This window comes from Martes martes (assembly GCF_963455335.1).
Source record: "Martes martes genome assembly, chromosome: 7".
In the NCBI taxonomy this organism is placed as follows: Eukaryota; Metazoa; Chordata; class Mammalia; order Carnivora; family Mustelidae; genus Martes; species Martes martes.
In genome coordinates, this window is record NC_137894.1 from 73,062,103 (window position 1) to 73,075,008 (window position 12,906).

The window sequence follows — 12,906 nt, forward strand, 5'->3', positions numbered from 1 at the left end:
ACTAGCATGGACTTAGTTTGTGATTGGAAAGGGGCTCCTTATGAATAACAAAAGATACCCCTATCACTCAAAAAATCCCAAGGGTTGGGGCACCTGGGTGGCTCAGTGGGTTAAAGCCTCTGCCTTCGGCTCAGGTCATGATCCCAGGGTCCTGGGATCGAGCCCCGCATCGGGCTCTCTGCTCAGCAGGGAGCCTGCTTCCTCCTCTCTCTCTGCCTGCCTCTTCATCTGCTTGTGATCTCTCTCTGTCAAATAAATAAATAAAATCCTAAAAAAAAAAAAAATCCCAAGGGTTTTAGGAGCTCTGTGCCAGGAACCAAGGATGGAGATGAAATATATTTTATTTTACACCACTGGGAAGATGTACCACACTTGGCTCAACCATTCATTGAAGGACTTTTGAGTCATTTCCAGCTTTGGCTAATACAAATGAAGCTTCTATAAATGTTCATGTGCATGATGTTGTGTGGACATATGTTTTCATTTCTCTGGGATAAATGCCCAGGAGTACAATTGTTGGTCATATGGTAAGTATATGTTTATTTTTAAAGTTTAAGGGTAGCCAAGACAAATATGTAAGTTCTGTGGGCTCAGAACAAGTAGCCCCTCCCTGAGGAAGTCAGAGAAGGCAGTAGAATTTAGATATTAAAATTACAAACTATATTCAGTAGACTTGGTTTTGAACCTGAGCATTTTACTTTCTGGTGAGAGATTGAATAATTTAACTCTTTGTTTCATTTTACGGTTCTGCAAGATGTGGATAGTGACTGCCACTAACTCCAAATGCTATCATGATTATTACACTGAAAAAAAAATAATGTAGCATGCATAACACTATGTTTAGGACATAATCATCAATAAATGTGACATATGTAACAGATGCTATTTGTGTCTTGCTTCTGTTCCAGGGGCACTTATCTTTCTGTCCATGGAAGCTCAATGTCCAACAATGAGCAGCTATGACTTTTCCTGAATGTTTCTGAGCACAGGTGGGGGAGGTTGAAAATGTGATGGAACTAATGCTGCTCAGAACAGTCCTCAACAAATGACTGATAGGAGTTGGAAATATACTTTCACGAGATGAACCGAATATCCTGGTTTGCTTAGGACTGAGCAGTTCCATGGAATCTGGGTCTTTTGGTACTAAAACCTGCAGTCCTGGAAAACTAGAATGGTTGGTCAAGCACCTCTCGTGGACAATCTTCCCTTCTGTCTCTCTCCCTCCACTCCCCTAACATGGTTTCCCAGAGCCATCTCCAGGGCCAACCTAAGACAATTGCTCCTTGATCTCCCCAGAAGATGAAAGATGTGAGTTGAGAAAGAGTTGTTGCAGAAATGAGGTGTTGCTGATGCAGTTGCAATGGCAAAGGTGCCATGGGATCTTTGGGCAGGTGGACCAGAAAAGTGTGAAGGAGGGGTGAGTGTGGAGACCCCACGAAAGTTTGGGAACCAGAAGAGAATGGTTGGACTTTCACTACCGTTGGATGAGAGTCATTTGTGATGAGGAGAAGCAACTTGCCTGTCAAATGCTGACAAGTTTGGTATCTCTGATGCGGGGGCTAAGGCTGTAGCTTCAGTGAGGAGCTGAGAGAAGAGGAGGTTGTGGCAGATCAGGAAGCTGACAAGAGCTTGGGCCAGGTTGTTGCAACAGGCTGGGGAAGTTGAGAAAAAGTTGAAAGCAGCATCTTTGTGGAAGCATGGATGTGGGGAGGGAAGTACAAAGGTGACTCTAAGAAGAGTACAGTGACATTCCTTGTTTGAGGTGTGTGGAGGTGTCAGGCAAGAATTCCTCAGGCATCTACTGGCAGCCCAGCACCATGGCTGCTCACTCTGTGGTGGTGGTGTGGTTCACTACAATGAGGAGGCCCTTCAGTGGACAGGTAGTGGAAAGGCACAAGCAGCTCTGTTGTGCCTGGAAAGTTTGAAGGATGCATGAAGACACAGATCCTGATATATTTCTTGTTGTGATTATCTTTCCAGGTTCTTCCTCAGAGTGGGTCCAGACAGAAGGAGGCCAAATGACTGCCATGCTCAGAGCTGTGTCATGGGCCTTTAGGGGTCTTCGTCACTCCTCCGTGCCTCTGTCAGCAAGAATGAGCAGCAATAGTGCAGACAGGAGCTGCGCCCTGGCTAAGAAAGTGGCTGTGATCACTGGGTCCACAAAGGGGTAAGCGAAAGGGAATCCCCCACTGCAATATCACAAGACGTTAGTGTCCCCATCCCAGAGTGAGCTCAGTAATCAGTGCCCTTCTCAGACATCCCTGCCTGACACCCCCACGGCTCCAGCATTTACAATGAACTCTAAATCTTAGCAACTCTCCCTAAAACATCTGAGTTCCAAGAATGATGTAGTTGGAAAACCAGCTGATTCGGAGTCAATCAGAGTAGTGTTGGAATCTAATCTCTGCCACGTACTTGCTGGGTAACCAGAAGACATTTAACTTGTTATCATCAGGACAGCCCTCTTTCCCTGTCCTTCCTAGGCACATCACTGTGGTCTTTTAGGGTCCTGGTCTATCAGGGAGAAGCCCAAGACCTACTTGCCTCTCAGACTCGGGGTTTCACTGGCTGCATAATGCCCACCGGCACTAAGGCAATGGGCAGGACAACATCTCAAGACCAACTCAGAGACCTTTTATAGATGAACCTCCCCTTTTGCCATGTTTCTTCCAGTGTCCCTCCAGTTCTGCTCCTCCTCTAATTACCACAAGGAGCCATGATCTGTAATGAGTCATTACCGTAGACAGGAGGAAAGGAGGCTTCTGGTGTTGAGTGCTTCAGGGCCACCATCTTCCTTTTGACTGTTCATGGTTTAGACCATCACTAATTTGGACCATTCCATTTTAGAACTGCTTAATCATTCCAGGTTTCCCAGACCCACATGGTGTTTTAAATCTTTGTGTGGGCTCCCCGTGCCCAGCCTTCATAACAAATGAATACCTCCAAAATGCCAAGCTGCCCAGAGAGTTTCCAGGAGACAGGAGAAATATGCCTTCTGCCCTTTCATTACCAGGGCTCAGCCAGCCCCGCCCAGAGCAGCTTCAGACCTAAAGTAAGGAGATGCAGAGGGGACAGAACATCTTTTTCAGCAGGAAAGTTTTTCCACTGCAGAGCAAAAGAAACTATTGGGCTTAGAGAAAGGAATTCCTACCAGAGGCCTCTGGTTAGAACGAAGGGAGAGAATGTTGGGCAGCTGAGGGTTCTCTATAATCGAGGCTGAGTGCCCAGCACATTTACAAATGTTCATTTTAAAACCTTCCTTTTGGGGTGCCTGGGTGGCTTAGATGGTTAGGCATCTGCCTTCAGCTCAGGTCATGATCCCAGGGTCCTGGGATCGAGCCCCACTTTGGGCTCCCTGCTTGGCAGGGAGCCTACTTCTCCCTCTCTCTCCTCACTGTCTGCCCTGCTTGTGCGCTCTCACTCTCTCTGTCAAATAAATAAATAAAATCTTTTAAAAAAAATACCTAAAAAATAAATAAAACCTTCCTTTAACAAAATTAATGTGAAAATTTTCTCCCCTCTAAAATATAATTGTTATACATGGTAAGACTTAAATGAGGTAGCCTTGGTGAAGGCCTGATGTGTATTGTCATATTCAATTGTTCTTCCTCCCTGCTTGGAAGGATTTGGAGACAGCTCTTGGGCCATACTGTGGAACTCAATTTGTGTTTCATGATCAGGCTACTAGGGGGAGAATGGGAAGGGAATAAAGCCACCACAGCTATCTCTGCCCATAGGATCGGCTTCGCCATTGCGCGGCGCCTGGCCCAGGACGGGGCCCATGTGGTCATCAGCAGCCGGAAGCAGCAGAACGTGGACCGGGCAGTGGCCGCGCTACAGGGGGAGGGGCTGAGCGTGACGGGCACCGTGTGCCACGTTGGGAAGGCTGAGGACCGGGAGCGGCTGGTGGCCACCGTGAGTGCCAGGGCTGGAAGGCAGATGGGGACAGGCAGGCTTAACCCTGGAGGGAGGGGCTGGAGGTCTCTAGCATTGGTGTCTAGGCCAACAACACATGTGATCCAGGATAGGGTCCTGCTCAAGGGATAAAACAAATGGACAACCAGTGTTGTGTCAGTGTGGCTGGCAAGGGATGCTCCGGGTAAGGAAGGAACTCACATGGCCTAGACTGGAGGCTTGTTATCAGAGGGTAGTCTGATGACCCCTCAGTGGGGCGTGTCCTGGGAGCTTGCTGGGGACCCAGAATTTCAGATCTCCCAGAGCTGCTGAATTAAAATTGCATTTAACCAGACTCCAGGTGAGTGTACCTGTTAGAGTTTGAGCAGCACAGTGCTAGTGCACCCCAGGTGTTGGGTTGGGGAGCCCACTAGAGTCACAGTCTGGGTTAAGACCAGTTCATGTGGTTAAGACCAGTCCTGGAAGGGGTGAGCTATGAGGCAGCGGTGAGAGAAAGGGCAGTGTAGAAGCAGCGACCCCATGAGTGAAGATCTGGACTGGGGAACGAGCTACCAAGTGGGTATCTTGTGGGGCAGAAATTAGATGCTTCTGGGAAGGTGAGAAACAAATATCTCACTCAACTTCTGATCTCCAAGGTCTGACTCTGCCCCAGAATGGCCTCAGGCAGGAAGGGTTACTTACTATGCTCTAGGTCATCAGTCTGGCCGGGGAAGGAGAGAGGCTTCTGGGAACCTTTTATTCCATTCCTTCAACCCCTATCCTGTCATTTCCTCCACAGGCCCTGGAGCATTGTGGGGGTGTCGACTTCTTGGTATGCGTGGCAGGGGTCAACCCTTTGGTGGGGAGCACGCTGGGGGCCAGTGAACAGGTGTGGGACAAGGTGAGGACTGGGGTAGGATCTTACACAGCCTGCATGGTTCTCTGTCCACCATATCTGCATACACACACACGGTACCTAAGGTCCCTCATACTCCTGTCACTACTGACTTTGATGGGTGGGGGATGAGATCACCTGGGTCAAACAACCCATCAGGAAGCTAACAGGCACTACCATGGTCCCCGTATGCCAGGCACCAGCAGCCTCCCCTCTCTTAGGACTCTCCAGGTTGACTCTCCTTGTCCTGGCCACTGCTACAAAGTCCTGAGACGAAAGAAGAGATTTCTGGTCTGTCTATGGTGAAGGGTTCTGAGGCTTTTTCGGTCTGGACTCATGGGCACCCACTCTGATCCCTTCAGGCTGTCCCAAGAGTCCCTTACCTGTCCACAGACACAACTGAGAGGAGGGACCCCCACCCAGACTTGCCATCCTATCTGGAATCCACCAAGCATTCTAGGGGCTTCTGTTGCCCCTGCCCTCCTGCCCCTGCTGTCCTGGAGGTCCCCTGAGAGGGATCGGCACAGTCCTGACCTGCCCCCTCTTCGGCAGAGATGGGTCCGTTGGCAGGGTGAGCCATTCGCTCCTCACGGAGTCTTCTTCCGCTGACCAGCTCCTGCCGTCTGTCCTTGCAGATCCTGCCCCACCTCTGTCTGTTTCTCACATTCCCTGGTCTTCTGGACCCAATTCTCAGTTCCCCCTTCTCACTCCTCAGTCATCCTCAGACTTTTCCAATTAAAAACAAAACAAAACAAAACCAGTTCAGAACATTTCCTGACAGACTGAGTGCTCAGTGTGGATTCCCTCTCTCTTTCACCCACACTTCCCTTAAGGCACTCACCAAAAACAAATCATCCTGATTTCTTCCCCCCTTCTCTTTTCTCAGGCCTCCTCTCTGGAGGGCCATGTTGACTGGGGAGAGGTGGTGGGGACACCAGCCGTGGGAGGGTCTCCCAAACCACAGCTTGTTGGTGGTTCTCCTATGATCTGGACAGGACAGGAACCTGAGAATCCGACACAGGCCCTCACATTCTTTCTCCTGAAGGACCCTGGCCATCGTACACAGTCAAAGATCAGGACCCAAGTTCTGAGGCTATGGAAGTGCCTCGGGTCCTGCTCTGGCCACAGGTCTCCAAGTGACCAGTGAGAATGGACATTGGACAGACCTCATCTCTCCCTCTTCTCTGCTCTGATTTCAGATCCTGGACGTGAATGTGAAGTCCCCGGCCCTGCTGCTGAGCCAGCTGCTGCCCCACATGGAGAACAGGGGGTGTGACAGGGAGGGGCTTGTGGGCCCTGGGGTCTTCGTGCATGGGTGTCCTCTACACTACATGAAGCACTTGGGCAGGGGCCCAGGAAGTGGAGGGTGGCAGGAGAAGTGGGAGGTGTGTCCTTTGGGACATGTTCTCCATTCTCAAACCTACCTTCTTCCCTATGGGATGAGACAATTCTGAAGAAAAAAAAATTTTTTTTCTGGAAAGGAGGAGAAACCTGCCTTCCAGGTCCTCAGAGGACCTGCATGAGCCCTTGTTCTTTTGATCTGAGAGAATGCAGGGAACTTGCCCCTGTAGTGGCAGCTCCAGGGAAGAAGGGTCAAGAAGGAGGTTACCTGGAACCCCAGCTCTGGTCCTTTGACTCCAGCCCTCCTCTGTGAGCCATCTCACCAGTTTCCTTTCTGGTTAGAGGAACTATGGCATTTGCTCCTCCTCAAGTCACCTGCAGAGCCTGGCTCTTCTGCGTTCTGGGCTACCTGGAAGGAGACCAGGCTGGGACTGCTTGGTGGCACACTGAGCTCACAGGAGTCTGTGGCTTGGGAGTATTACTGGGGCTCTGCTCTTGGGAAGTGCTGCCTATCAGTCTTGGGTCCCCCACCCAAGGAGTACCTCCCTGGATATGGTCACTGGGTAGCATTGACCCCATCATTGACCTTCATGTCCGCTAGATTCTCCCCAGTGTTCCAGATAGTCTCTCACCTTATCCTGAATCTTGAGCTGGCTTCCTCTTACTGTAAAAGTACAACTTCCTGGCTCATCTGGACTCTTAGGTGGATGCACATGTCATCTTATCCCATCCATCTCTTTACAGGACAGGCTCTGTGGTTCTGGTATCATCTGTGGTGGCCTATGTGCCAATACCAGTGAGTATAAAACCCTCTGGATGGGGCTCCGTAAGGGGCAGCAGAGTCTTCTTTCGTGTGAGGCCCTACAGTGGGGTGTGGGCGAACTGGCTAGTGATGGGAGTTGAGATGAACTTGATTGCTACGGATTTGGTACTATAATCTCACTTTGCCATAACATCTCTGAAAGCCAAGGATGTTAAGCCATTTGCCCAGGGTATGCACAGTTTATGGTAAAGCAAGTTCTGAGTTCTGGGATTTCCTCATTCCAGTTTCTTGGCTGAATGTTGGAAAGCACAGTGTGGCTTTCTCCATTTCAAGCTTGGACACATATGGCAGTGACTCCCTGGCATTTCTCTAAAGCCTGGGCAAGGCCCTCTCTCTCAAAACTTCACCCCTTGAAAATGACTGTAGATGGGGAAAGGTGGCAGAAGGGATTTTAGTTTGGGCCAAAATCAAGTGCATCTACTTAGTCTGAGACCCAGAACCACAGCTCCAGCCATTCAGGTGACATTCCCTCCTACTGTAGACATTCCAATCTGCTCTATCTACTTCCTTCTGCTTTTCAGAAGCTGGGAGTCTACAACACCAGCAAAACAGCACTGTTGGGTCTCTGTAAGTCTCTGGCTGTAGAGCTGGCTCCAAAAGGCATCCGAGTGAACTGCTTGGTGCCAGGAATAATCAAGACTGACTTTATCCAAATGGTGAGGATCACAGTGTTTGCTCCCCAACAGCTACCCCATGGTCCCCACTGGTCCCTTCCCTGGTGTAGCTCCTGGGGCCCACAGACACCTGCATACTTGGATTACAACTTCAGTCCAGGCCCATCAATCAGAGGCTCTGCCCTGCAGCCTTTGGCACGAGTGGCCTCTCATTTCCCTGCAGAATGGAGTCTCTATTCTCAGTAGGGAGCAAAGAAAAGTTCTGCCATCCTCCCCTCTCCTGAACAGGGTCATCCTCCCACAGAGGTATTGATCTGCCACAGTGCCATTCCACCAACCCTGCCTTACCTCCACCAACAGTCCTTCTGCCTATCACTGACTCGGAAATCTCTCCCCAGGAGAAATCATTGCCATACTTGTTACCTGACTGGAATGACATCTATGGATTGCAGCGGTAGGTGGGGTTTGTGGCTTTAATGGCCTGTGATTATTCTGAAGCAGAGTTCAATTTCAAGAAGAGATAGAGCTCTGATTTTCCAGTCTGGTGGCTGTTCCCTCTTGCTGGAGTTGAGAAAGGCACAGCCTGGGACTAAGGGCTGGAGGATGGGCATGGTCCTGCTGAGCCCACCATGACCTTTCCCGGAACCTGATTTGACTAGAATTCTGTGAGGTACTGGTCGTTAGGGTCAATGCTGGACTCTGGGCCAGCAGAACCTAAAGTCGGAGGTTAACATTGCATGGGGTGTGACCTCAGTGCGGCTCTCTTTCCTTCAGGTTTGGGGAGCCCGAAGAGTGTGCAGGGATTGTGTCCTTCCTGTGCTCACCAGATGCCAGCTATATCACCGGCGAGAACATCGTGGTAGCTGGCTCCTCTCCTAAGCTGTGAAGCAGACCGTTAAGAGAATGGGGCCATGGTCCTTAGTGTGCAGCTGGGGGCTTGGTGGAGAATAAGGAGGTGGGGAGCCTTAGGGTCCAGAATCATACAGCAAATGAGAAGGAAGGCAAGATGTTTGAAATTTCTTATTTGGAAATAAACATGTTTGGAAACTCCCAGTCTGGGCTCATCCTTGTTTGGTAGTGATACATGAGCATTTCCCTTGACCTGGAAGCCTCATCCCTAGATTTGTCCATTCCCTTATCACCCCTAAGGCTTTACTGCTTCTTCCCTTCCTTCCACCCTTCCCAATGAAATTGGAAATTGAGCAGGATACTTTCTATCTGCCTCTGTTTTTGTTTGTTTATTTTTATCTTTCAGGTCTCAGATCAAATAGAACCTCTGAGATACCTTCCCTTGACCACCCTGTGTAATTAATGTTGTTCCCACCCCAGTCACTTTCTATGACATTATCTGCTCTGTTTTCTTCACAGCATTTTTAACTCTTTGACCTTATTATTTTTACTTGTTTGCTTATTTATTATATACTTTATTCATTCAAATGTAGGTTTCATAAGACCAGGCACCTTGTCTGTCGTGTTCATAGCCATGAACACTTTGCATATAAAAGATGCTCAATAAATATTTATTGAATGAGTTCACTGCCATCTTCATTCTGGCTCAGTGATTCTCATGCTCATGTTTCAGACTGAAGCTCATCCATCTACTAGAGATCATTTTAGGGAGCCCCACAAACAGATGAAACATGTTCATTTCTGGATTGGACATTATTTCTCTTTCTCTGATGACCCACCTTCAATATAATTTTGCCTTTTAATATCACCTGGCAATCTTTCTACATGGTCTCACTTGGGAACATCTGTCTTTCCTTTCAATGTGTTTTGAAACAACAGACATTTTTTTTCCCCTCCCAGTTCTGCAAGTTAGAGGTCTGAGATCAAGGCGTCTGCTGGGTTGATTTCTTCTGAGGCCCCTCTCCTTGCCTTGCAGATGGCTGCCTTCTCTCTCTGTTTTCATGTGGTCTTTCCTCAGTGTGTGTCTGTGTCCTAATCTTGCCTTATAAAGACACAAGTCATATAAGACCTCATTTAACCTTAATTATCTTTTAAAGACCCTATCTCCAAATATGTCTTTACCCTGAGGTGCTAGGGTTAGGACTTCACCATAGAAATTTGGAGGAGGGAACACAGTTTGGTCCGTAATGTCAATCCTGTTAAGTCCTCTTCCGTCCCATCCCACCCTCCACCTTCAGAGTGGAGGCAGAAACAATTATCTGGGAACTCCAACTTCTCATCCTTCCTACTGCCTTATGAACTTGTCTGTGAGAAGTTCTCTCCTTTCCTCCCTCCCTCCACTCAGTGAAGGGTGTCCTCCCCCATTCCACCCTAACCTAAGATGGCTCCCACCTCTGCTCTAACTGGGCTTCTTTTCCCATGCTCTTGGGGTCTTTGAGCTGTCAGTTATTGCCTCATGTGTCTCTTCAGTACCTCCAGTGGCAAATTTAAGCCAGAGCACTCAATCTACCACATCTGGCTCCACAGATCTCAAAACACTTCTGCACCCATGACAGGTTCTTTTCATGTTATTTTGTTTGGGACTCTGCCCAGGGGCTATGGGCTCCTTGTCTGGAGTAGGTGTTCTATGCAATTATTTCCCTCCAGGGTCTGGGGAGAGGAAGGATGGCTTCTCCTTTTTAGTGCCTATATTCACTCTCCCCTTTGGGAGGGCAGATGGGGAGGCCAAGTGGGGCCAGTTCAGTAAGTCCTAGCTCACTCGTGATGTGGAGAGCTGCTGGCAGTCACTCTTCTTCCTGAATCATGAGGAAGAGTTTGTGGGCTCCCAGAACTTTTTGCTGCCCTCTTGGCTTCCTTCTTTTCAGAGCCACCTGTACTACCTCTTCCCTTAAAAAGCTGTTTTCGTTCCATGTCAGAAAAATCATTTGAAACTTGGAAATAGGGGCACCTGGGTGACTCAGTTGGTTGAGCGACTGCCTTCGGCTTGGGTCATGGTCCTGGACTCTCAGGACTGAGTCCCGCATTGGACTCCCTGCTTAGCAGGAAGTCTGCTTCTCCCTCTGACCGTCCTCTCATGCTCTCTCTCTCTCTCATTCTTTCTCTCTCAAATAAATAAATAAAATATTTTTTAAAAAAAACTTGGAAATGGGCAGAAGAGCTGGCAGAATATTTTCAGTGCAGTGTTGGGCTTGACTTTCTGTCATCTCTGAGCAAAGGTTAATGTGTAGGGTTTGTGTCTGTTAGAGATGCAAATAATCCTGTCTATTAGAACAGACAATCCCAAAGGTTATGGTTTACTGTCTCATTGGAAGTTAAGCAGTTTTGTCTAACTGCCAAATCTTATTCTAACATTTCCTATCAAAACCTAGCTTCTCGAATGTTCTCTGAATTAGTCTTAACATGTTATTAGTTCTCTCATTAATTAAAGAGCCAGATCAGATTTGACACCTGTTTCTTTTTTATTTGTATGAGAATCATTGTATTATTATTTTTTTAATTACACTTTAAAACTGTTTCATTGTACAAAGGAGTAAATAAAAAGGAGAGGATTAGACTTTGCTGCAGAACCATTTTTATAAGTTATGCTACTGAACTTATCTCTTTCTATTATTCGTTTACCTTTCACATGAAAAATTGTTTAAATCCTCTCTCATTCATAAAGAGAAAGCTCCCAGGAATCCTTTATCATCCTGTGGCTGCCATATACTACCGTCTTTGTTTGACAAAGTGGTTTGAAAAAGTTGTGCGAGTTGTTTAAAAACTTGTCTAATGTCTAAGGCGATACGTGAAAAACATCATAGAATACCTAAAAATTAATGTTAGACGGGTGTGAAAAACTTCATGTCTCCGTGAGGTCATCCCTCCTGCCTTTGCTGCCAAGTTTTGATCTCTGCCAGGCATTTGCAGGGTCTCCACTGACCCTCTATCTCAATCAATTTTAAGTACCTCTCAAAGTAAGTGAAAGCTTCCAGTTGCAACACCTCTGCACAGACTTGCTCTTGTATCACCATAGAAACAAGACCCTCAGGGTGGAAAAAGAAAATCCACATTTTAATGAGGAAGACTGCCGTAAGATAGGGACTAATGAGCTGAACAGCAAACAGAGTGGAAGTTGGAGGAGGCAGGAACTGGGTGGCAGCCAGCGCCGTCGGAGAAAGGAGACTGATGTCTTCTTGACCTCAGAAGGGAGAGACAAGATGTGGAGTCTAACTACTGTTATTTTTTTTTTTAAGATTTTATTTATTCATTTGATAGAGAGAGAGAGAGAAAGAGAGCGAGCACAAGCAAGGGGAGTGGCAGGCAGAGGGAGAGGGAGAGGGAGAAGCAGGCTTCCTGCCAAGCAGGGAACCCAGCGTGGGTCTCGATCCCGGGATCATGATCTGAGCCGAAGGCAGACGCTTCACAGACTGAGCCACCCAGGAGCCCCTCTAACTCCTGTTCTATGGGTCTGAGTTCCTGCATATCACAGTACTAGCGTGCAGGCTCCTGCTCTGGGGGTGGAGTAGTGAGGATAGAATTCTCATGGTCCTGAGTTGCCTTCATATTATTTGAGGGGATGTGGCAAAACTGACACATGACATTTCGTAAGTGTTAGGGACTGAATGGTCACGTTTCCCAAAAAATCATGTTGAAATCTAATCCCCAAGCTGTGGTAGTATTTGGAGGTGGAGGCTTTCGGAGGTAATTAGTTCCTAAGTGTGGTGCCCCCACGATGGGATGAGTGCCCTCTAAGAAGAAAGCTTGCCAGCTGGTCTGTTCTCTTTCCACACTATGAGGGCACAGTGAGAAGTCAGCAGTGTGGAACCCCGAAGAGGGTTTTCACCAGAACCTGACCATGCTGGCACCCTGGTCTCAGAATTGCAACCTCCAGAAATGTGAGAAGAAAATGTCTGTTGTTTGTAAGTCACCCAGTCTATGGTACTTTGTTATGGCAGCTGGATTGAAGACAATAAGCTTAACAAAGAGAGTGTGCAAATGAATGAGAAAAATAGTTTCTAAATAGGTAAGTGGGCAAAATCTATGAAAAACAGTGCATAAGGAAGAAATCTTACTGGCCAACAAACATATGATAAAATTCAACTTAATTAGTAATTAAGAAACTCTAAATAAGACCAACAATGCATTACCATGATGCTCATCAAATTGACAAAGATTTTTATTATTATTTTTTTAAAGATTTTGTTTATTTGACAGACAGAGATCACAAGTAAGCAGAGAGGCAGGCAGAGAGAGAGGGGGAAGCAGGCTCCCTGCTGAGCAGAGAGCCCGATGTGGGGCTCTATCCCAGGACCCTGGGATTATGACCTGAGCTGAAGGCAGAGGCTTTAACCCACTGAGCCACCGACGTGCCCCTCACAAAGATTTTTAAAGGACCATACTTAATGGTGATGAGGGATGAGATGAGTACATTCATACATTTTGGGTGGATT

The 12,906-nt window shown here is 47.7% G+C and overlaps 1 protein-coding gene across 1 annotated transcript in view; it reads left to right on the top strand.

Moving 5' to 3' along the window:
• The window catches only part of DHRS2 (dehydrogenase/reductase 2), a gene marked incomplete at both ends in the record, with an annotated part of 66,055 nt that extends 57,602 nt beyond the window's left edge, over window positions 1-8,453 (top strand). The window contains 7 exons of the mRNA XM_080809734.1: window positions 3,738-3,915; window positions 4,694-4,795; window positions 5,989-6,059; window positions 6,875-6,926; window positions 7,475-7,609; window positions 7,966-8,021; window positions 8,342-8,453. Of these exons, the coding sequence (XP_080665860.1) occupies window positions 3,738-3,915; window positions 4,694-4,795; window positions 5,989-6,059; window positions 6,875-6,926; window positions 7,475-7,609; window positions 7,966-8,021; window positions 8,342-8,453 (706 nt within the window). The remainder of the gene's footprint in view (window positions 1-3,737; window positions 3,916-4,693; window positions 4,796-5,988; window positions 6,060-6,874; window positions 6,927-7,474; window positions 7,610-7,965; window positions 8,022-8,341) is intronic.
• Between the last annotated feature and the right edge of the window lie 4,453 nt (window positions 8,454-12,906).